The sequence below is a fragment of the Peromyscus eremicus genome, chromosome 7 (assembly GCF_949786415.1).
Source record: "Peromyscus eremicus chromosome 7, PerEre_H2_v1, whole genome shotgun sequence".
Taxonomy (NCBI): domain Eukaryota; kingdom Metazoa; phylum Chordata; class Mammalia; order Rodentia; family Cricetidae; genus Peromyscus; species Peromyscus eremicus.
In genome coordinates, this window is record NC_081422.1 from 58,811,426 (window position 1) to 58,835,929 (window position 24,504).

The 24,504-nt window shown below is 45.2% G+C and overlaps 1 protein-coding gene across 2 annotated transcripts in view; it reads right to left on the reverse strand.

Moving 5' to 3' along the window:
* Window positions 1–1,778: 1,778 nt before the first annotated feature.
* Dis3l (DIS3 like exosome 3'-5' exoribonuclease) overlaps window positions 1,779–24,504 on the reverse strand; it is a 39,956-nt gene continuing 17,230 nt past the window's right edge. Inside the window, exons 6-17 of one of the 2 annotated variants that reach the window (XM_059268099.1) lie at window positions 24,083–24,161; window positions 21,405–21,584; window positions 17,795–17,964; window positions 16,280–16,441; window positions 12,099–12,346; window positions 11,493–11,585; window positions 7,648–8,181; window positions 5,720–5,874; window positions 5,438–5,616; window positions 3,284–3,429; window positions 2,372–2,546; window positions 1,779–2,117 (exon numbers count right to left, since the gene is read on the reverse strand). In XM_059268099.1, coding sequence (XP_059124082.1) covers window positions 1,812–2,117; window positions 2,372–2,546; window positions 3,284–3,429; window positions 5,438–5,616; window positions 5,720–5,874; window positions 7,648–8,181; window positions 11,493–11,585; window positions 12,099–12,346; window positions 16,280–16,441; window positions 17,795–17,964; window positions 21,405–21,584; window positions 24,083–24,161 — 2,427 coding nt within the window. In that variant the 3' untranslated portion in view covers window positions 1,779–1,811. Of the gene's footprint in view, window positions 2,118–2,371; window positions 2,547–3,283; window positions 3,430–5,437; window positions 5,617–5,719; window positions 5,875–7,647; window positions 8,182–11,492; window positions 11,586–12,098; window positions 12,347–16,279; window positions 16,442–17,794; window positions 17,965–21,404; window positions 21,585–24,082; window positions 24,162–24,504 lie in introns of those variants that run through there. The other variant, XM_059268100.1, reaches the window with a different exon arrangement.

Below are 24,504 nucleotides of genomic sequence, written 5' to 3' on the forward strand. Positions count from 1 at the left end.
CACAACACCCAGCTTGCCTGTATTTTGAAATTAGTGTTTAAAAGATCATGTAAAAGGTTGATAATGCCTCCCCATTAATGATGGTAGGCGAGTTCAGAGATAGATGTTCATAGGTTGAGAATGTGCTAGAGGGCTTGTGTAGGGTGTGTAAGACCATGGGTATGAAACTCTAGCATCTCCAGAAATCAGGATGGTCCTCCATATGTTCCTGATTCATTTGTTGGAGAGAAACTTGGAGAGTATTGTGAGGGACATTGTGCAGCGAGGGGTCACGTGAAAGAATTGTCAGTTGGTAGAGGGGATTCTCAGTATTGGGAAGCATGTGTGTAATGTCAGAAATAGAGACTTGGGAATGATGACTAGGAGGCTAGAGGCGATCGGGCCAGATGAAGAGAGAACCTGACTGGAGTTTGCTTGCTTTGTGAGCATGGTGGAGGGGCCAGAGTTGAGAAAGCACCAGGCTGAGAAGTTTCTGGTCTGGTTCTTGGCAGCAAATTCCCACTAGAGTTGGGAAAACACTGAAGACAAAGGAGCTAACCTTTAGTGACAACGACAGTAGTTCTAAAGGAAAGGTCTCTTCTTTAGGGAAAGGGTGGTAATGCTACAGTGGCTTTCATCCCTAAGGCAGGATAGGTAACATCTTGGGCTGACATCAAGTCAATTGGGAGTGACAAATGGTTTGAAAAGCCAGGAAGTTGGGCACACACTATGGGTTGTGGGCTTATGGGAACTATCTCAGTGATTGGCCAGGGGAAAATGAATCAAGAGGATGGGCTCACTGTTTAGACAGGGAACAGCTAGAAGATGGAGTCTGTTCTCAGCATGCCCTGATACTGGAGATACGGCTTACTCATCAGGCTTCCAGGCACACTCACTGAGTCAGAGAAGGGCCGGTGGGAGAAGTACTTTTCCAGTGGTGAGTTCAGGAACACTTCTCTTGGGAAGGCCTGGCCATTGGAGGTACACACAACAGAATTTGAGGGTGGGACAGGAGTTTGAGGCAAGACTTAAGAGTGCAGCCCACCACCCACTCTATGCCCTTGTCCAGCTGGTGCCAGAACAATTAGGAAATTGTGAATCAAACATGAAATAAGTTTTGTAGAGGAAGGTAGACAGGACTGTCTTACCCCAAATGGCTAAATGATGTCAGAGGGGTCTATGGCCCAAATACGTCTGTAAAAATTACAAAAGTAAACTTCATTTGAAATAATCAATTTGAGCCACGTGTGGTGGCACATACCTTTAATCCCAGTAGACCGGAGGCAGAAGCAGGAGGATCTTAATGATCAGCTTGGTCTACATAGTGTGTTCTAGGCCAACCAAGGCTACAAAGTAAGACAGTCTCAAAAAACTAAATTGATTTGAAGCAAGATAATTTTGGATTTACTATAGAGAGACTAGCAACCTGCCTTTTACAGCCTGATCACTGTCTACTCAACTGCTGAAAAGCCAGTTTCTAGTAGCCAGTAGTGGTGTGTGCCTTTAATCCTAGCACTTGGGAGGCAGAGACAGATGGATCTCTCGAATTCAAGGTCACCCTGGTCTACAGAGTGAGTTCCAGGACCGCCAGAACTGTTTCACAGAGAAACCCTCTCTCAAAAAAACAAAACCAACAAAACAAAAGACCACTACCAACAACAAAGAAACCCGTTTATATAGGGAGCTGGTTCTACTTCAGTGAGGTGTGAGAACATTGCACAAATATGTGAAGTACCCACGTAATCTCCTTCAGCTGGAACAAGTGACAACATTTAAGTCTGAAAAGACAGTACAACACCTAAGACAAAGCTCTTTATTGAAGTGGAAGCATTTCACATTGCATAACTGTCTGAAACATCCAGAAGAGCAAGGTCCCTTATCTCCTCCAGAAGCGTGTAGAGACTTCTTCCCTTTGTTTGGCAGTATTCTTGGTACTCCTGAAGCACCTTGCCTTTGACTTCCTGGGCGAGCTGAGCTTCCTCCACAGATCGGGTCACTTCTTTCACTAACTCGCTCTTCAGCAAGAGGGAGTTCTGCTGGCATAGCTCTGGGTTTGGAGTCATATATGGTTTGTTACTTATTATTTCAAGCCTGATGGTGTCAGAATGGCAACGCAAGGCCTGAACGGATATTCTAACCTAGAACAGAGAAACACATGTTACTACATCATGTCCCTTTTTTCTTCATATTGAAAAGACTTGCCGGGTGGTGGTGGTGCATGCCTTTGAACCCAGCACTGTGGAGGCAGAGGCAGGTAGATCTCTGAGTTCGAGACCAGCCTGGTCTACAAAGCGAGATCCAGGACAGGGACCAAAACTACATGGAGAAACCCTGTCTTGAAAAAAAACCAACCCCCCCCCCCAAAAAAAAAACACTAAGTATGCAGACTTACTGTCACATGGTCAAACAGATGAAATGTAACTGACTGTCCTCCAGCTGTGGTAGAAGTGATCTTGTTCTGAGATCGTTGCAGGGATCCTGGCTTCCATTCAGAGCTGCTCTCTGGGCCACACGAGATCACTAAGCCATCTTTGTTCTTTAGATAAGCAGCACCTTTAATTCCAAACCTAAATCATCACAGGGTAAAACCGAGATAATGTATTCTTAGTAGGCAGATCTTCTATGCTTAGCCACTCTTCCTGTGGTTTACCTCCAAAACATTTTTACAGAAGCAGATAAGAAACAATGCTTTGCTAGCTAAGAAAGATCCTAAGACTAATACAGATGTGCATATATATATATATATATATATATATATATGTACTCCCAATTGTGCCCTTTATTTCCTGACTGTATGTTACACTGTGTACATATAGTAATTTTATGAATATGTAGAATTGTATATGTTAATATATAGTTTGTTTGAAAAAGTCTCACTCTGTAGCTGTGGCTGGCCTAGAGCTTGCTTTGAAGATCAGGCTGGTCTTGAACTCAGAGATCTGCTTGTGTCTGCCTCTTGAGTGTTGGGATTAAAGGCATGTGCTACCATGCCAAGCTTATATTCTTTTTTAGAGATAAGGTCTCATGTAGTGCAAGCTGGTATCAAAATCATTATGTAACTATGGATGACCTTGAACTTCTGATCCTCTTGCTTTACAGGCATGTATCACTACACCTGGTTGTATGTGATTCTGGGATATCAAACCCAGGACTTTGTGTGTTAGGCAAGCACTCCATCTTTGAGCTACACACCCCCAGTCTAAATAAATATTTTAGTAAGTTATATATAATGGATCATTTGTGCTCAACACTGGTATGGTTTAACTGTGATTTCTAATTAACCACTGCATGAGAAGTAACATACCTTGGTATAAATACAAGTACACCATTTGTTCTAATTGAATAAATGACCCCATCAGCAATGCAGCGCTCCTCCGTTTCCGGGTCTCTGTCTTTAAAGTACATGCACTGGAAGAGCTCAGTGGACTGCTTCTGAGCATGCTGGGCCGCCTGTAAGAAGCACAACCCCACACATGACAATAGAGTTCCTTGATGTCCAGGAAGAAACCCGAAACTCATTCCCACAGAAACAGCTTTTAAAAGGACGACGGGACTCTGCCGGGCTGCGGTGGCACACGCCTTTAATCCCAACACTCGTGTGGGCCAGAGAGCAGCTCAGGAGGTAGAGCCAGGCAGATCTCTGTGAGTTCGAAGCCAGCCTGGGCTACAGAGTGAGATCCAGGACAGGCACCAAAACTACATGGAGAAACCCTGTCTCGAAAAAAAAAACAAAAAAAGGACGGGATTCAACAGTGTGGTGGCACAAACCTATAATCCCAGTACTTGTGAGACTGAGACAGGAGGATTGACTATCCAGAGTAAGTTGTTGTCTCAACTAAACCAAATAAAAAGAGACAAAACAGCCCCATCTCAGAAAGTAAAAAAAAAGATCCAGCAGCAGATGAGATGTAAAGGGAAGGGCTCAGTGGGTCAAAGTATTTTCTGTGCAAACCTGATCACCTGAGTTATGTAAAGGCTGGATATGGTGGCGCTTATCTGTAATCTCAGCATTCCTAACAATAGGATGCAAGGATGGGAGGATGGGAGGATGGGAGGATGGGAGGATGGGAGGATGGGAGGATGGGAGGATGGGAGGATGGGAGGATGGGAGGATGGGAGGATGGGAGGATGGGAGGATGGGAGGATGGGAGGATGGGAGGATGGGAGGATGGGAGGATGGGAGGATGGGAGGCAGAGACGGGACAATTGGCCAGAAGCTCACAGCTGTACCTGCCAGAGTGTAGCAGCAGAAACAAGCTGTCTCAAAGACAAGAACTAACTCCTGAAAGTCATCCTTTCACACACACACACACACACACACACACACACACACACACACACACACACGTTAAGACTGATGAGGTGGCTCAGTGGTTAAAGGCACTTACTGTCAAACCTGACAACCTGAGTTCCATTCTCTGGGATGAAGATGGTAGAAAGAAATTACCAACTCCACAAATTGGCTTTGACTTTCACTTGAATGTATAGATACATACACACAACAAACAAACAAATAAATAAATGAAATTTAAGAGATTTTAAAGATATGAAAAGTTAAGCCAGGTGGTGGTGGTGCACGATTTCATCCCAGCTCTCGGGAAGCAGAGGCAGGCGGATCTCTGCGTTTGAGGCCAGCCTGGTCTATAGAGCAAGTACCAAGACAGTCGAGGGGCTACATAGAGAAACCCTGATTCAAAACCACCCCCTCAAAAAAAAATTCTAGACAGTGTAACTTTTTGTTGTTGTTGAGACAGAGTCTCACTACTGTGTAGTTCTGGCTGTCCTGGAACTCACTATGTAGACCAGAATGGCCTCTGCCTCCCAAGTGCTGGAATTAAAGGCATCTGACCATGCCTGGCTCTCTATATTATATACTATATATAAAATATATACTATATTATACTATACTATAATATTTATATAAATATATATATCAAACCAGCTAGCCTCAAACCTAAAACCTGCATGCCTCAGCCTCAGCCTCCTGAGTGATGGGGTTACACCATACCCAGCTGCTTGAACCTTTAGATCTCTACCTTTTGGGAAAGACCTTTAATCCATTGTCAAACCCCTAATGCTAAGGCTGGCACAGAACATATGGAGTATAGAGGCTGAGCTGGAGGGTCACTTGAGTCCCCTAGGTGAAAACTCAGCCTAGGAAAGAACAGTGAGTCCTCGTCTAAGCAAAACTGCCAGGCATGGTGGTGCACACCTTTAGTCCCAGGACTTGGGAGGCAGAGGTCAGACTGGTCTATATAATGAGACTCTGTCTCAAAAACATACAATCAAACAACAACAAAAATCCCCCAAATTCACGTTAACAGAACACTAGTAAGTGTATTAAGAGCACTGGTTACAATAATTATGGAGTTTGCAAAAATATATGGTGTCCCATTCTCTTATGTGGTAAAGCCCATACCCTCTATGAGATAGGGAAGAGTTTGAAATTCCTTCTTACTCGGTTTCTGTTGTTAATATGTCTGCATAATTCCTCAAGATCTTTGTTGCTGAACAAATTGTCTTTAATTTCCATCTTCCTGTCTTTTGAAATGGCTCCCATTAATAGTCGGTGTACAACAATATCTGAATATCTTCTTATCGGAGAAGTAAAGTGGGTGTATTTATCTAAAGCAAGACCTTCAAAAGGAAACCAAAACTTCAGAATAAAGGACAGACAAAAGCACTTTCCAAAAGATTTGCTCAAGGTTGAACCATTCGTTAAGACAATGCTGTCAGTCACCATAATGATGGAACTCTTCCTCTGCACAGGATCCGGTGGAGAAGTAGAGTGCATTGGACATGGCCTGGGTAGCCATGGAGCGCAGCAGCCTGTTCACCATAGGGTCACTGGGGTCGTTTGCACTATCCAGAGAGTCAGCCAAGGTTTTGTTGGACCTACCAAGAAGCAGAGAAGCCTTGATGGGGCCCCAAAGGCAATTTACAAGGAACAGTTTCTACTCCTTGGTTTAAATATCTTCATCCATCAGTAGTTAAATTTATTTTAGCCATAATTTTCTTTTCTTTTTTTAAAGATTTATTTATTATGTATACAGTGTTCTGTCTGCATGTATGCCTACTTGCCAGAAGAGGGCATCGTTACAGATGGTTGTGAGCCACCATGTGGTTGTTGGTAATTAACTCAGGATCTCTAGAAGAGCAGCAGCTAGTGCTCTTAACCTCTAAGCTATCTCTCCAACCACTCACAATTTTCTTTTCAATACAGAAATCTAGTTTGCTTTTAAAGTTTAAACAAAGAAAGATTGTCAGAATTTAAATTTTTTAAAAAATTCTTTATTTTCATAAATATGTGTATATACGTCCATGTGTCATATGGTGCAGCAGCACACTGAAGCTGGACTGGAGTAAGAGGCAGTTGTGAGCTGCTGTGTGGGTGCTGGGAATCAAGCCCGGCTTCTCTGTAAGAGCAGCCAAGCCATTTTGCTCTTAAGTGCTGAGCCCCAGAATTTATATTTCTTAAGTAGTATAGAGTAATGTCCCATTAATACAGGGCTAAGCCAATGCTTGTCTGAAATAGGTGGTCAGGTTCTTGTGGAATTACATTCTTTTTGTGTCAGGGGGAGGGTTTAGAGACAGGGTTTTTACGAGTAGTCCTGGCTGTCCTGGAACTCATCATTCTGTAGACCAGGCTAGCCTTCAACTCAGAGATCTATCTGCCTCTGCTTCCCTGGTGCTGAAATGAAAGGTGTGTGCCAACCCCACCCCCCCACCCCCACCCCCGCCCCAGTGGAGTTACAATCTTAATACACTCAGCTGTAAGTATCCTATACAGGCCAAAGAACGGCCATTTTGTTCTTTATTTATTAAGAATGATTTATCCAGAGGGAAATTTCAGAAACAAAGCAGCAGACCTGGCAGCATACTCCTGGACTCCATGCACTACAGAGGATAAGCCAGGAAGCATGGTGAAAACCAGTTTCAAAAAAAAAAAAAAAGCAGACCAAAACTTGACATGCACAAGCAAACCTACATTACTTTTTTTTTTTTTTTAAAGAACAAAAGAGAGATGTATTTACTCCAAAAGTAAAATTTTAAACCTTTAGGAACATACTGGTATATTAAAAATAAAACCAGGAATATAACATAATTCAGTTCTGGGCAGCTGGCTAAGGGAGAAGGTGGAAGGTGAGATCAATGATGAACACACAGGCCCCTGAGATGAGCTTCTGAGCATCAGCGCCTTGGATGAGAGTCCCGACCTTGCCCTGCCCAACAGGTAAATGATGAGCAAGTTACTTAACCCCGTTAGACTAAAGTTCCCATCAGTAAATTATGAATGACAGGGTCACCACCTCAACATTCTAAGGACTAACCAAAAGGATGTGGTCCAAAAGGCCCTTGGTCATGTGACCTGCATGCAGGTGACTAATTAACGACCCAGACTCTGTTGCTTGAAGGCAGAAAGCAAAAAAAAAAAAAAAAAAAAAAAATCATTTTGTTAAATTGATAAAAGGTATTTTAATTAGGACCTTGTGCCTGGCAACTACATAGTTTTTAATTAAATCTTCTTTAAGTAGTCCAGGCTGGCCTCAAACTGCTGACCTGACTGCCTCAGGCTCCAATGCATCACTGTCTGGCTACATGCCATATTTTAGGAACCATAAGATAAGCAGGAGCACAGTACTCTCTGGCCCCTCAAAAGAGGATTACCGTGTGTCTATGAAGAAGCCTTTCGCTTTAGCACATTCCCGGAGCTCTGAGAAAAACTCCTGGTGTGGAGGAGGGTGTTGGCGCAGCAAAGCCTGGTGGGGGAAACTCTCCCAGATCTTCTTGGCCACCCAGTGGTTGGCTAGGATCATGCATTCGGCCACCGTCTCATGAACCTCCAGGGGCTGCTTGGGGATGAGGTCGTGAATGTTCTTCTTGTCATCCAGCTGAACTCGAACCTCCACGCCTTCCAGCCCCAGGGCGCCGCAACTGTCTCTTTTTGCTCGGATGTGGCGGGCTATGTCAGTCAGCTTTCCAATTGCCCACACTAACTCCTCCAGTTTGGCCTGCCGGCTCTGCTCCTCCAAGGCTTTGAATTCTGGAATATCGTCAACAATGCTGAAGTTTCCATCCAGTAGCTCTTGGGCTGCCTCGTAGAACAGTTTGTAAGCTGATCGGATAATGGTTCTGCCATACCACACTTTCTTAATTTCATAAGAGGTTTTATCTAATTCCCACAGGACACTCACAGCATACCTATAACACCAGAGATACAACAGTATCATTATTCCACTCTATTTTCTTTAAAACAGTTATACATGCACTTTATTATTTTGTGCAAGCTTATGTGTATGGGTGCACATGGGAGCATCATGACACACGTGTGGAGGTCAGGGGATAACTCCTGAGAGCCAGTTCTCTCCTTTCACCGTGTCGGTCCTGAGGATCAAACTCAGACTTAGTACCAGGTGTCCTTACCCACTGAGCCATCTCGCTGGCCTTTCATTCTTTTTAAAGATTATTACTCTTTATTTAATGTCTGGGTGTTTTGCCTGCACATATGTCTGTGTACTAGATGTGTGCCTGCTGCCCAAGGAGGCCAGAAGAGGGCGTCAGATTCCCTGGAACTGGAATTACAGGCAGTTATGAAATGTTGTGTGGGTGCTGGGAATCAAACCTGGGTTGTCAGAGTTATCTGGAATACCAATGCTCTTAGGTGATGAGCCATCTCCCCAGTCCTCTCCATTCTATTTTACAAGCAAGCAGAACTTGACCTTGAATCTAATTAGAAAAATCTGACTTTTGCAACAGACCTTTGGTACAATTTCAACTCCTTCCTTCCTTCCTCCCTCCCTCCCCCTTCTTTCTTTCTTTCTCTTTTTCTTTCTTTCTTTCTTTCTTTCTTTCTTTCTTTCTTTCTTTCTTTCTTTCCTTCCTTCCTTCCTTCCTTCCTTCCTTCCTTCCTTCCTTCCTTCCTTCTTTCTTTCTTTCTTTCTTTCTTTCTTTCTTTCTTTCTTTCTTGTTTTGGTTCTTTGAGACAGGGTTTCTCTGTATAACAGCCCTGGCTGTCCTGGAACTCAATTTGTACACCAGGTTGGCCTCGAACTCACAGAGATCCACCTGCCTCTGCCTCCTGAGTGCTGAGATTAAAGGCATATGCCACCACATCCGGCTTATTGGTATAATTTCTTAAACTAATCACTCCATCACACATACATTCTACGTATGTATGTATGTATGTATGTATGTATGTATGTATGTATGTAATATATGTATGTATTTATACAGTTGTGCATGTGTGTACGCTGGGTTGTGGTGGTACATGCCTCTAATCCCAGTACTCAGGAGGCAAAGGCAGGCAGATCTCTGTGAGTTCAAAGCCAGCCTGGTCTACTGAGGGAGTTCCAGGACAGCCAGGGATACACAGAGAAACCCTGTCTTGAAAAACCAAAAAACAAAGTCAGGCTGGATATGGTGGTACATTCCTTTAACCCCAGCACTTGGGAGGCCAGCCTGGTCTATGCGGTAAGTTCCAGGCCAGCCAAGGTTACAGAGTGAGACCCTGTGACAACAACAAAGTCAGACTGGGTTCTGCTAAACTCTGAACAACTCTGAAATGAGTTCACACACAATATGAAAACCTTACAGTTCTCCATTTTGATTAGAATAGCTTGATACTGATTGAGCCAAGCCTGTTTAGTGCCTCAGGAAGTTAGAGCAAAGCCTTTAAATCCTATAAGATGACAGGGAGCTTGGTATCAATCTTGATGATAGGCTAATTAGCAAAAAGCTCATTTAGCAAAGAACTATTCTGCCACCAAAACATTTTATTAAAAAAAAAAACTTATGTATTTATAATGCATACACTTTAAAGGGGCTAATTTTCCTAACATGTACAGAGTTTTTATGAATCAGTAATAAATCACAAACCCAAATGAAAATGCATAAGGAATATGAAGTAGTTCACAGGAAAGAATACATAAATATCCTTTAACAAAAATGTTTAACTTCACACACACACATAGTAGAGAAATTAAAATTAAGATACTACTTATCTAGCAAACTGACTCAGATGAAAGGATCCAGCGCAGTGTATGGGTCAGACTGTGGGAAACTAGGTTTTGCATCCACTGCTGTGGAAACAGATTGCTGTAACCTCGCTGGAGGGCAATCTGACTGTACGGATCTAAACACACATGCATGCACCTCGACATAAGTTCTGCTTCTAAGAATTTCTCCTTCAGATATATTGAAATGCTGAGAGAGAGAGAGAGAGAGAGAGAGAGAGAGAGAGAGAGAGAGAACTAGTGATGGTAAGATGTCTCATGTCTCAGTGTTAAGAGCACTGGCTCTTCCAGAGGACCTGGGTTCAGTCCCCAGAACCCACATGGTGGCTCACAATTGTCTGTAACTTCAGTTCCAGGGGATCTGATGCCCTCTTCTGGCTTCTGCAAGCACTACACACATATATGGTGCACATACATGTATGCAGGCATAACACTCAAGACACACACACAAATCTTTTTAAAAAGGTGGAAGGGCCATGCATGTAGCTTAGTTGCTAGAGTGCTCTGCTTAGCCTGCACGAAGCTCTGGGCTGGATCCCCAGCCCTCGAAACCCAGGCATGTTGGTGCACAGGCAGGAGGCTCAGAAGGCCATCCTTGGCTTCCAGTTGAGTTTGAGAACAGGATGCCTGACACCTTCTCTCAAAAAAAAAAAAAAAAGGAAATAATAAAATTTTACGTGCTGAATAGCATGTGTGTATAAAATATATTATATACAAATGGCACACACACAGAGAGACATATACATGCTTTCTTCTACATATATATTTTTGTTAGAAACAGAAGCAGTTTGCTCAGGAAGGCTTGCACTCTAGAATGGGAGTCTTCTCTTTATATCTATGGTATGCTAGTATTTTTTATACAAAATAAAAATTACAGGGGTTGGAGAGATGGCTCAGAGGTTAAGAGCACCGGCTGCTCTTCCAGAGGTCCTGAGTCCAATTCCCAGCACCCACATGGTGGCTCCCAACCATCTGTAATGAGATCTGGTGCCCTCTTCTGGCCTGCAGGCATACATGTGGACAGAACACTGTATACATAATAAATAAATCTTAAAAAAATAAAAATTATTCATCCATATTTGTATTAAATATAGAAAAATATTCAAGAAATCAGTACCGGAGGAGAAAATAATAGGAAGGAGCCTTTATTCCATCTTTGGAACTTACTAATTTTAGACTATCTAATTATGTATTCACTGATAACTCAAACTCCCTAAGCTCAAGTGTCTTCTAAGGAACAGCATCTACTTGGGAGTGTTCTGCATTCTCCTCAGCCTGTGGCCTACTTCAGAAAGCTAACATCAGGAGAACAGAAAGAAAGGAGGAGACTGGAAAAACAGAGTTGCCTGAAACCATATACGGAAGGAGAGAAGGAAATAGGGAGCAGAGGAGATGGGAAGCAGAGGGTAGGGTGTGGAGTGGTAGGGAGGGCACACTGGAAGGCTGAGGAAGAAACAGCAGGAGGGCGGGGACAGCTGTGAAGGCGAAAATGAGACTCACCTGTCAACGCCTCCCAGGAGAGAGCAGAGATCTGCACTCAGGATGGAGGGCAGCATGTCATAGCGGCGATCTGCTAGGTAGTAAGTGGTGGCCCTGGAACGACACGTGTGGAGTGACTGACCTTCAGCATGCAGCAGAACTGCTGACTGTGTGGGCTGCGGGAGGTAAACAGCTGAGACCAGGCTTGCATTCCCCTGGGGCTACTGCTCCTCATAAAGCGCAGCGGCTGCCTAATGAAATAGTTCCCGCGTGCCCACTTGACCAAGCCACACTGCTCTGGCTGAATATTCTTCCACTGATGTAGAAAGTAAAAGTGACATGAATCTTGGTTGTATGAGAAAAATGGGAGCATAATGATCTAGCATCTATATAGAATACCATATTACATGTGAAAATTCACTCCGTTTAGTGAAAGTATGGGGTAAAAGGTTAAGAAAGGACACAAACTGATCAAGGGACTATTTTCCTGAAGTAGGGGGAGTTCAGGAAAATCCAGAAAAGATTTTCAGAACTACCCAAACAGGAGATCTTGGCCATCTGAAACTAGCACAGATACACATCCCCCCCCCCCCCACTGTTCTGCTGACTTCCCATAAATAGAGTTACCTTGTTCTAGCTTCGACATCAGTATAAGAGTTGGGGGCCACAAAGTGTGTGACGTCGGCAATATGGACCCCAAGCTCCAGGTTGCCGTTACTCAAAGTTCTGACTGAGAGCGTGTCATCCACATCTTCACAACCTTTGGGGTCGATGCTGAACACAAGGTGGGTGTTCCTCAGGTCTTTTCGCTCTCTTTCTTCTTTGGGACTCACCTTCCAGGGGTTTTCTGGTGTGTTCACCGGCATCTCACACATCTGCACCAGAGACCAAATTCTCAGAAATTCGTGCATTATAAGATTCTCTAAAAACCCACGGTCTTGAGAGAGGTTGGAGACGTGGCTCAGTGGTTAAGAGCATGGACTTCTCTGCCAGAGCACACAGGTTCAATTCTCAGCACCCACGTGGCAGCTCACAACTGTCTGTAACCCCAATCCCCAGGGTTCCAATGTCCTCCTCTGGCTTCTTTGGACATCAAGCATTCATGAAGACATTGTCTACCTTGTTCCTTGAGACAGTCATTGTTCACTGGCCTGGAGTGCTCCATTTATGCTAGCCTGGCTGGCCATAAACCCTAAGGATCTTTCTGTCTCCTTCCCAGAACTAGATTACTACAAGCAAGTGTCACCATGCCCAGCTTTTTATGTGGGTTCTGGGTTGGAACTCAGATCCTTGTGACTGCATAGGAAGTGCTTCCCTGACTAGGCATCTTTCCAGCCTTATTTGCCTCTTTTATTAATAACTGTGCATCAGGTGCCTCACAGGTGTCAGGCACTGGACCGGGCTCTGGGAAGTCAGGAGTCAGCAGAAAAGGCAGCATTGAAGACCTCACGGTCTGCTAGGAAATGTCCTGTGGCAGTCTGGCAGTCTCATTAGTTATGGGGCCAGAACAAGAATGAACAGGTGACATTGGTGTGACAATGTGTCCTGTTTCCACAGGAGCCCTGTGTTTGAATATACTTGAGCTTTTAATTCAAGTCAAGCCCTGAAGAAGAAAAAAAAACTACACCCCCCAAATAAAAGCTTATTCCTTAAAGACAATTGGAACAAGACCAACCTGGGGCATTTTCCTTCTCTGATCACCTGTTTCCGTTTGAAGCCAAGTAGGCTGAAGGAGAGAGACTCTAGTCCTGTGCAGTCTAATCCAGACTTCATCTTATTCTAACGTTTTCACTAAGAGGAGCCAAGCGAGTCAACAAATAATTTCCAGAAACTAATGTTAAACATAAAAATTTAATCATGTAAAATAGTCTAACTTTAATAATGTAAAACAGTTAGACTACTTTCTTATTGTAGCCCCTGTTCTGTCAGCAGCTATAATGAAAACCAGCACACCCATCACTGTGGGGGGTAATTCACACTGGGCCACTGTTTTTCTGGAAAACTCTCTGCCACTATATAACAAACCTATTTTAATTTTTTATGCCCTTTGACTTGGTAATTTAACATTCCAAGGATGATCAAAAAGAATAAAAAAGGCAACACTGATTAAAAAAATGTTTCAAGTAACAGTTTTTCCCTAATCCTGAAAAATTAAACACTACCAATGTCCAACAATTGAGGAATGTTTAAGCAAAGTAGAGTAAATTAATTTCATTAATTTGTCTTAACTACTAAAAATAACTAGGCTATAGCAAGATAGAGAAACAATTTTAAGAGAAGTAGGCAGCACAGAATACAAGCGTGCACCAATGGATATGGCCAGGAAGGAAGAAAAAGGAGATTTCTGAGACTGTGAAAGACGATAAAGTGATGGAATCACTGATATTTTATGTTCATTGGACTTTTGTTTTCTGTAAAGGTTTCAATAACATTTCATAATGAGCCTGATTATTCGATCCATCCATCTCTGGTGGGGGCAGAGCTTGGTCAGGTCTATAATGAAGATATGTAGGGTGGGGGGTGGGGCACGCCTTTAAACTCACACTCTGTAGGCAGAGGCAGGTGGATCTCTGTGAGTTCCAGTCCAGCTATGGCTACATGGCATGGCCCTGTCTCAACAAAATTATAAAAAAATGAGGAGGAGGAAGAGAAGGAGAGGGTAAGAAGAGGAGAAAGAGAAAGAGGAGAAGGAGGAGGGGGTGATAGTGGAGGAGGAGGTGATAGTGGAGGAGGAGGAGGAGGAGGAGGAGGTGATAGTGGAGGAAGAGGTGATAGTGGAGGAGGAGGAGGTGATAGTGGAGGAGGAGGTGATAGTGGAGGAGGAGGTGATAGTGGAGGAGGAGGAGGTGATAGTGGAGGAGGAGTTGATAGTAGAGGAGGAGGAGGTGATAGTGGAGGAGGAAGAGGAAGTGATAGTGGAGGAGGAGGTGATAGTAGAGGAGGAGGAGGTGATAGTAGAGGAGGAGGAGGTGATAGTGGAGGAGGAGGAGGTGATAGTGGAGGAGGAGGAGGTGATAGTGGAGGAGGAGGAGGTGATAGTGGAGGAGGAGGAGGGGGTGATAGTGGAGGAGGAGGTGATAGTGGAGGAGGAGGAGGAGGAGGTGATAGTGGAGGAGGAGGTGATAGTGGAGGAGGAGGAGGTGATAGTGGAGGAGGAGGTGATAGTGGAGGAGGAGGTGATAGTGGAGGAGGAGGTGATAGGTGATGATGAGGAGGAGGAGGTGATAGTGGAGGAAGAGGAGGTGATAGTGGAGGAGGAGGAGTTGATAGTGGAGGAGGAGGGGGTGATAGTAGAGGAGGAGGAGGTGATAGTGGAGGAGGAGGAGGTGATAGTGGAGGAGGAGGAGGTGATAGTGGAGGAGGAGGTGATAGTGGAGGAGGAGGAGGTGATAGTGGAGGAAGAGGAGGTGATAGTGGAGGAGGAGGTGATAGTGGAGGAGGAGGAGGTGATAGTGGAGGAGGAGGAGGTGATAGTGGAGGAAGAGGAGGTGATAGTGGAGGAGGGGGTGATAGTGGAGGAGGAGGAGGTGATAGTAGAGGAGGAGGAGGTGATAGTGGAGGAGGAGGTGATAGTGGAGGAGGAGGAGGTGATAGTGGAGGAGGAGGAGGTGATAGTGGAGGAAGAGGAGGTGATAGTGGAGGAGGAGGAGGTGATAGTGGAGGAGGGGGTGATAGTGGAGGAGGAGGAGGTGATAGTGGAGGAGGAGGTGATAGTGGAGGAGGGGGTGATAGTGGAGGAGGAGGTGATAGTAGAGGAGGAGGAGGTGATAGTGGAGGAGGAGGAGGTGATAGTGGAGGAGGAGGAGGTGATAGTGGAGGAGGAGGTGATAGTAGAGGAGGAGGAGGTGATAGTAGAGGAGGAGGAGGTGATAGTGGAGGAGGAGGTGATAGTGGAGGAGGAGGAGGTGATAGTGGAGGAGGAGGAGGTGATAGTGGAGGAGGAGGAGGTGATAGTGGAGGAGGAGGAGGTGACAGTAGAAGAGGAGGGTTGGGGATGTGCACTGACTATAAGACCCTGACGTATCATTTTAAGCATATCTGAAAATATACAATTTTGAGAGCAGTGAGGCTTAGGAAACTCAGTCTGTTCTTGGAGTTGACTTAGTTTGGCCGAGTGCAGAATTGGGAGGGGTGAGACTTTGTTCCTAATTAGCTGTGGCTTTAGACAGCTGGTTGTTACATAGTATGAAGGTTTTTCAGGGATGGAGAGAAGGCTCAGTGAGTAAAGGGTTACCACACAAACATGAGGCCCCGAGTCTGGGTCCCTAGCTCCCAGGTAAAAGCTGGGAGCATCAGTGCACACCTGTAATCCTTGTGCTGAGGATTGTAGCCTTGTGTAGAGCCAAGAAGATCTCTGGGGCTTCACGGCCCCCAGCCTCCCTGATTTAGTGAGTTCCATATTCAGTGAGAGATTCTGTCTCAAAAAATGAGGTGGAAGGGCTGGAGAAATAGCTCAGCAATTAAGAGCATTTGCTGCTTTTCCAGAGGACCCGAGTTTGAGTCCCATGTCAGCATACAACAGCCAGGTCCAGGGGATCCAATATCCTGTGCTGGCTACCCATGTGAATACACACACATAGATACATATATACATAAATAAATAAAATAAGGTGGAGAGTGATCAAGGTGCTAGATGTTGCCCTCTGGCCTCCATATTGCATGCACAATTAAATTTACACACACACACACACACACACACACACACACACACACATACACACACACAGGATTTTTCTTTTTCCATGATGAAACAGCAACAAAAGCAGAGAGAAATGTATTCTGGACCAAAGATCTAAGAGAAATCTGACCTGGGCTTCAGAGAAGGGGACAACAGAAATACTGTTCTCTACCAGGATGGTTGCAATCTCCCCTTCCAGATCACCGATTCTCCCTAAAACACGCACAAAGTGTCCATTTGGATACACTGATGTTGTCTCCCAGGAATCAATTCGCACAACCACCCTGAAGTCCTATACAAAGGGAAAAAAAAATACAGTGAGCCAAAGCTAGACGTAAGTGGTTCAATTTGAAGCAGCAAAACTAACCAGATAAACAGTACAGAGACCAAAGACAGGCCAGTTTGCAAACTGTGGCTTGCAGGAGCTTATTTTTGCTTTCTGGTTTTTCTTGCCACTCTTCTGAATGGCCAGATGGTATACAAATGCTTGGCGATGCTTTGAAGGGAGGCATTACCTCTCTCCTTCAAACAATTGGGACAGAAATTTTAGTCCGTTAAAGAAAGCCAATTCTAACACATTTTAGTTAACACTTCAAACACAAGGGGTACAACCCAATAATGTAGGGTCTTAATTAAGTTTTAAAACAATAGTCTTGGGAACTGGAGAGATGGCTCAGTGGTTACAAGCATCTCTACCAGAGGACCTGGGTTTTTCCCTAGCACCCACATCAGGCAGCTCACAATCCCCTATAACTCCAATGCCAGGAGACCTGACACTCACTTCTGGCTTGTTGGGCACCTGCATTCATGTGTACACATCCACACACATGTGATTAAAAATAAAATAAGTCTTAAGTAAATAAATAAGTAAATAAATAAGTAAATAAATAAATAAATAAATAAATAAAACAGTCTCAATTTCCAGTGTGGGAATTACTTTCTAATTTCTTTTTAGTCTTAAGATGCTCCTTGGCAGGAAAGACGATATCCATATAAGCTGGACCTCTCTACTGCCCAGAAACTCCAGACACCCTGGAAATGGCAAGTGCAATAGTCCTAACTGGCTTGAGAGTCTGCAGAAAGCTTTCAGAGGCAAAGGTATAATGACCAGGAAAGGGCTGGGGACATTCGACTTTAGTCTCATTTACAAACTGGAAAACACTAGGCAAATTAAGTTAGGAATTGCCTCCACTCTCTGTACCAAGTAAAGTTAGTATCTGCCCTTCTTGTTCATGCCTTCTCTCTGGCACTCCAGTCCTATACAGATAATCGATCCGTGAAGTCTACTATATCATCCCTGCAGGACGCTCGGATCATATTTCTGTATCTTTCCCTGGAAGGAAGCTTGTTAGTGTTGGCAAACTGTATGTATTGAAAGTTTCTGGGTTGGACAGCAGGATAATGTATGTTCACTCAGCTTGTCCTACACAGCTCTTTCTAGGACAACTTCTCTCTGGCCTTCATTTATTAACCATGGACTACTTAAAGGATGGTTCTTATATATTTAGAATGTTTAAAAACAGTACCTCAGAGTGCCAGATACCATCAATAATTTATTTTCTCTTATTCAAAGGAATTAACAATGCTTCCTGGTGCTGTTCAAAAGCCAGCAAAGACAGGTTGAACAGTGTGCCGCAGGAGCTACCTGGAGGGCCTCTGCTTGCTGAGTGCTGATGCGGATTTTGGGGATTCTGTAATCCCAGGGTGTGACTAGGATCTTCTGAGCATTTTTGCCCTGATACTGGACCTCTTCTTTGGATGGAAATGTCACCACATAATCTCGCCAGTTCTTTTGAAGGATGCCCACTACTCGACCTTCAGGAAGACAGAACATAACAGCACCGACTGGTTAGTTATCTCCTCTCGGGATGGGAGAGAACAGCAGCAAGGGAGTGAGCGGTGCATTTCCCGCTCTCAGGCTCCTCCACACAGCCCAGAGGAGTTTACAGACCTGCCTTCCTAGCACTTTAAACGTGAATTACTTCCCCTGAGACAGTTTCTCTGTGTAATAGCCCTAGCTGTCCTGAAGTTCACTCTGTAGACCAGGCTGTCCTCGAACTCAAAGAGATCTGCCTGCTTCTGCTTCCTGAGCACTGGGATTAAAGTCGTGCACCACCACCACCTGGATAAATATGAATTTTTAAAAAAGAAGAATAACTTTAAAAAATTGTCAGCTGGGAGTAGTAGTTCACACCTTTAATCCCAGCACTAGGGAGGTGGAGGCAGGAGGATCTCTGTGAGTTCCAGGACAGTCTGGTCTACAGAGTGAGTTCCAGGACAGCCAGGGCCGATATACAGAGAAACCCTGTCTCAAACAAAACAACAATAACAACCGTCATCAACACTTCCTTTCTCTGCAGAGCCCAGCATGACACCGGAACCTGTCCCATCTTCTCTTCTGCCCTCGGGATTGGGTACCTTGGGCAAAGCCAATGGTTTTCACTCCTGCCTTACTTACTTATTCACTGTTTTTTTTTTTAATAAATCTGGCTATCTTGGAACTCATTATGGAAACCAGACTGGCCTTGAACCCCATCAGAACTCTGCTTCTCAAATGCTAGTTAAAGGCATGTGCCACCATGCCCAGCTCTGTTCAATGTTTTTTTGGGGACATCTCACTTGTCTTTTGTTTGTTTTTTGAGACACGGTCTCTCTATGTAACCCTGGCTGTCCTGGAACTTACTCTGTAGACCAGGCTGGCCTCGAACTCAGATCCGCCTGCCTCTGCCTCCCAATGCTGGGATTGAAGGTGTGCACCTCCATGCCTGGCTTTTCACTTGTCTTTAACCCTTGCCCTCTGCTATGCACTTCCATGGGCACCTGTGTTCTCTCAACAACTCCACTCGCTTGGTCCAGTGGACACAGCAAAGAACACACATCCTAAGTCTACCTCACAGCACTGAAGCCAAGAAAAGACAAGCACAGTAGCTACCAGTACTTTTTCTTTTCTTTCACAATTTTTCGTGTGTGTGTGTGTGTGTGTGTGTGTGTGTGTGTGTGTGTGTGTGTGTTCAGATGTCATTCTTTGGGAACTAATAACCTGGACTTTTGAGATGAAGTCTCTCTCTTATTGGCCTGAAGCCCCACCTTAGGCTAAGCTGGCTGGCCAGGAAGTCCCAGGGATCCTCCTGTCTTCACCTCCCCAGTGCTGTGATTACAAGCACATGCCACTATGCCTATTTTACAAACGTGAGGTTTCAGTAACGAACTCAGCTCCTCCTCATTGCATGCACCTGCTAACCCAGCCGTCTGCCGGTCAACTCCCTTTTTGAAGGACTACTGAGAGAGTGCTGAGAGGCTGATGTGATGGTCTTGCCACAGGGTACCTGAGAGAGGCCTGACCCTACAGAGGTGTGGTGCAAGCTTGGGGAGTCACTAGATTCAGGCCATATGCCACAGTTAGAGCCGACAGGATCTGTGGATGTGTGAAAAAAAAAATAAGTCTAGGACAATTGTAGTCTTTTGGGTGGCCCAAGTAAGAATGAATTTTCAGTTTACTGAGATGAGGAATGCTGCAGGGAAAGCAGGCCTGGGGCAGAAGTCAGGAGTCTCCTGAGGCATCTTTAGGCTGAGATGTCCACTGGACATTCAGGGGAAGACACCATAAAGGCAACCGGAGGTAAAGAAACTGGCTGGAGACACAGGTCAAAGACTGAAGAGTCTAGAAGGTGCATGGAACAGAAAGTCCAGAGCAGAGCACTGCACACCCACAAAGCAGTAGGAAGAGAAGATCCAGAAGAGAAGTGGAGATGGGCAGCCAGGAGGGCAGCAGGGTGAGGGAGCCTGGGCTCCTGAAGTCCACAAAGCATCACACTCATGAGTGGTTCACACCCTATGACAACGGGCACAAGGAAGTGACCCGCATTTGGGCAGGAGGGCCCTGTGGAAATGGATACAAGTAGATGTAGAGGAGTAGAGAGGAGAGTCAGACTGCATGTGAGAGAGACCCTTCAGAAAGCAAGGAGAGAGAATGTGGAGGAAAACAGCATCACAAACTGAGGCAGAGAAAAGAGGCGGTAGCTGGAAACCACACAATGCCCAGAAGGGCTTTTTGTTTCTTTGGGTACTGAAGAAGTTAAAATAAACCTGCAGAGAGGCCAGGTATGGTGCTGTATACTTATAATCCTAGTGCTGTGGAGGTGGAGACAGGAGGATCAAGGTCATCCTTGAACAGTGAGTTTGAGGCCACCCTGGGCTACATGAGACCCTGTCTCAAAAGAAACAAAACAAGCTGGACGATGGTGGCACACGCCTTTCTTTCCAGCACTCGGGAGACAGAGGCAGGTGGATCTCTGAGTTCCAGGCCAGCCTGGTCTACAGAGCAAGCTCTAGGACATCCAAACAAGAGAAACCCTGTCTTGAAAAACAAAACAAAACAACAAAACCAACAAACAGAAATAAGCAAAACAAATAAATCAACCTGTGGAGGAACTGAGGGTGGATAAGGGGTGGAGCCCATGTTCAGCATGTCTGAGGTCCTAGGTTCAATCCCCACCATTAAAACCAACAACGACAATGAAATAGATCGCAGAGACGGGAAGCTGATGATGTAGAGACCACGTGTTATTTTCCTAACAGCAATGCTTTGTAGTCTCACAAATCACTAGAAGAGCAGACTGCAAGTTGTTCTCATCACACATACACAAGGAGGATGAGGTGGCTAGAGAGATGGCTTGGTGAATAAAAGCACTGCCACACAAGTATGAGGACCTGAGTTCGAATCCCCAGAACTCATGTAAGGCCAGGTAGCCTTCTTCAACAGGCAGAAGCAGAACAACATCAGAGGCTGTTCTCTGACTTCTACATGCATGCCATAGCATGCGTACCAGCACTCATGATCATGAACACACAGGCACATCATATACATAAAAAGATCATTTTTAGGGGCTGGAGAGAATGCTCAGTGGTTAATAGCACTGGCTGCTCTTACAGAGGATCTAGGTTTAATTCCCAGCACCCACATGGTGGCTCATAACCATCTATAATCCCAATTCCAGGGCATCCAACACCTATTCTAGCCTCAGTGGGCACCAGACAATCACAGACATACATGCACCGGCAAAATGCTCCTACACATAAATAAAAGATTACTTTTTAAAAACATGATATGTGAGGTGACACATATGTTAATTAGCTGGATTAAGCCATTCAACAACGTCTACCTCTATCAAAACATCACAGTACACCCGATGAACACACACAATTTCCATTAAACAAACAAACTCCGGGCAGGATCGTGCTTCCCGGTGGCTCACCTGTGGGCATGGGCTCGCTTGGGGACTCGCCTGAGGCCTTGTCTTCACTGTCATTCTCACACAGGGCAGCAGTTCTTCCTTTCCACTCGTTTTTGGGGAGCAGCTCCACCACCACCACATCTCCATGGATGGAGCGGTTCCGAGCCTTCGTACCATGGATGAGGATGTCGCTGAGCAAGCCTGTGTGTGCAGCACGGAGAAGCCGAGTCAATGGCTGCCACACCAGGAGCCATTTCAGATGGCCTGTGCCTCAGGTCCAATCAGCACAGTGCTGGGGCTGGAGAGACAGCTCAGAGGGTGAAGCACTCGCCACACAAGCGTGAGGATCTGAATTGGATCTCCAGCAACCATGTAAAAAGCCAGGCGCAGTGGTGCATATCTGCAACTCATGCACTTAGTGGGCTGGAGCCAGGAGGAGCTTGGGAGCCCACTGGCCAGTCTGTCTAGCCAGAGGAGCAAGCTTCACATTCAGTGAGAGATCCTGTCTCAAAATTAAGGTGGAGGAGGCTGGAAAGATGGCTCAGCCTGCCTTGTAAGCATGACAATCTGAGTTCAGAACCCCAGCACTCACATAAAGCCAGTTGTGCGTGCACATGCGTGTGTACACACATACATACACACACACTCCAAACAAATAAAAGTAGAGAACTACACAGGGAGATACTTAACATCAAACCCTGGCCTCCATAAGTGCATATAATGGTAAGTGCACCTGTATACCCATGCTCACACCTCTCTCTCTCTCTCTCTCTCTCTCTCTCTCTCTCTCTCTCTCTCTCTCTCTCGGAACCTTGGTTGTCAACTTGATTGCTTCTGAAATCAACTAAAACATAAGCAGTGGGATAGTCCTGTGAGGGATTTCCTTGATCAGATTATTTGAAGCAGGAAGACCCATCTTAAATGTGGGTGGCACTTTCTGGTGGGAACCCAGATAAAAGGACATGGATTTGCTTTTGCCTGCTGCCTTCACCTAGGATGGCAAGTCCAGCTGTCCCGTTGTTGCAGCATCTCTCACTGGTATCAGAACTAACTTATTCAGGCTTCCAATGTAGACAGAAGACCATCAGCTCTCCAGGAATCCTCCAGGCCTCCAGTACCAGGTCAGGACTGCTGAGACAATCAGCTCACGAATGGAGCAGCGACTGGATTCTCAGGCTCTCCAGTGTGAGTCAGATATTGTTGGATTACCTGGACCATGTGTGTAAGCCAATCTAATAAGTCCCTTTTTAATATATACATCTGCTCTTTTAGTTATGTTCCTTTAGAACGAACACACACATACACGCATGCACGCACACACGCACTCCAAAACAAATTTCTTCCTTCGAAAGGGGAGTTAAACAGCTTCTTTCTTCTCTTTCTTTCTGTGTAGATCAGGTTGGCCTCAGACTTGTGACCCTTCTGCCTCAGTCCACTGAGCTCTGGGGTTAGAGGTGCCACCATGCTTGGCTTAAACTTCTTGTGTTCTGCAGGCTGGGGGTAAACTAACTACTCCCATGCCACTCTGGATAATGTGCTATACAAGGCCCGCTTCATCAGTTTCTTTAAAAGTATCTCCCTGTGTAGTTCTCTACTTTTATTTATTTTGCTGGCAGCCTCACATGGGGACATAGTGCAGAATGACCACTCTTCTCCCTCCCTGCTATGTGGTTTGAGTCCTTCCCTCTCCCATCGCCTCTCAAAGTAGGCACTGCTCTCCTGCATGTCACTGTGAGCCAACACTGGAATTCTGCTCAGTTCTTTCAGGGCCTTGCGTGGTCAAAGGAGCGGTCAGCACGCAGATAAACCACACTCCGGGACGCAAACCTGAAGAGGGGCTGGTGAACAAAAGCCCTGGGAGCCGCTCTTACTTGGCCTCCTTCAACCCAGCCACCCATTTTCACCGTCAAGCTTTCTTCTTCCTTTTAGTTTTCGAAATTTTATTCTTTCTTTCCCCTAGTCTGCCTGAAATGTGATCACAGGAGAGCACCCAGAGGCAGAACAGAGGAATGCTTACATCACAGCCTGGGCTGTAAGCTTAGCTACACCGGTTAGCAGTGGGACCTTAGAGAGGCTGCCTCCTTCCCGTGTGGCAGTTTAAGCGTACTGGAAGAAACCAGAGACAGGGCGCCAGCTGCCCGGGAGGAATACTCTAAAATCCATAGCACAGTAAGATCCTGACTATAGTGGGTGACAACCACATGTAAAACAGAGGCTCTGGAATGTTTGGGGTGACAGCTGTGCAGTGTCCCCTGTATCCGTGGATATGTACAGTATCACATGCTCATTAAGTTACCTTAATCTGTTTAATTTTTTTGAGATAGGGTCTCTCCCTGTAGCCCTGGCTGCCCTGGAACTCTTTTTGTAGATCAGGCTAGCCTTAAACTCACTGAGAGCCTGCCTCTGCCTTCCAGGTGCTGGAATTAAAGGCATGTGCCATCATTCCCAGCTTAAATTTTTTTTTAAAGAATTACAAAATAAAGTCAGAAATCATAGACAAATAGCATAAGCAAAGCCCTAGGTTCAATTCCTAGAACTAACTCTCCCTAAATTGTAGACAAAATAAACCTGGGGGAAACCCCCTAAAATCCACAAATACCAGTGTATCCAGGGCTGCATGACAATTCAGCTTGCTTTCTTCACCATATAACGTCAGAATTCAAAAAGCGGTATGGAAATGTATGTGGTTGGTACCGAACCTGAGTCCTTACTGCTGGCTCCTTGTAGGCGAACAAAGGCTTCCATCTGAGCTCTGTGCTTGTTGACGTTCAGAATTCCCTAAAATCACAAGCAAAAATTGGTGTGAACTAAGTTCTTTCTCGACCCAGTTTTTAAAAAGTTATGAAAGTATCTTCACATTCTTAGCAGACTGTGATCCCTGTCTTCACCACGACAGTCTCCTTTCTTGAGAGAACATGATGCTAGCTTGAACTACTCTGCAGCTGCACCAAGGGCAGGGCACGCTCGTTACATACACTACGGCAGGGACTTCAGCATGGCACACTCAAGCTTCGGCCACCACAAGAGACTTCTGAGTTGTTTGTTATAAATGCAAAATCCGTGCTTGGCCGTGGTGGCGCAAACCTTTAATCCCAAAGGTAGGTGGATCTCTGTGAGTTCA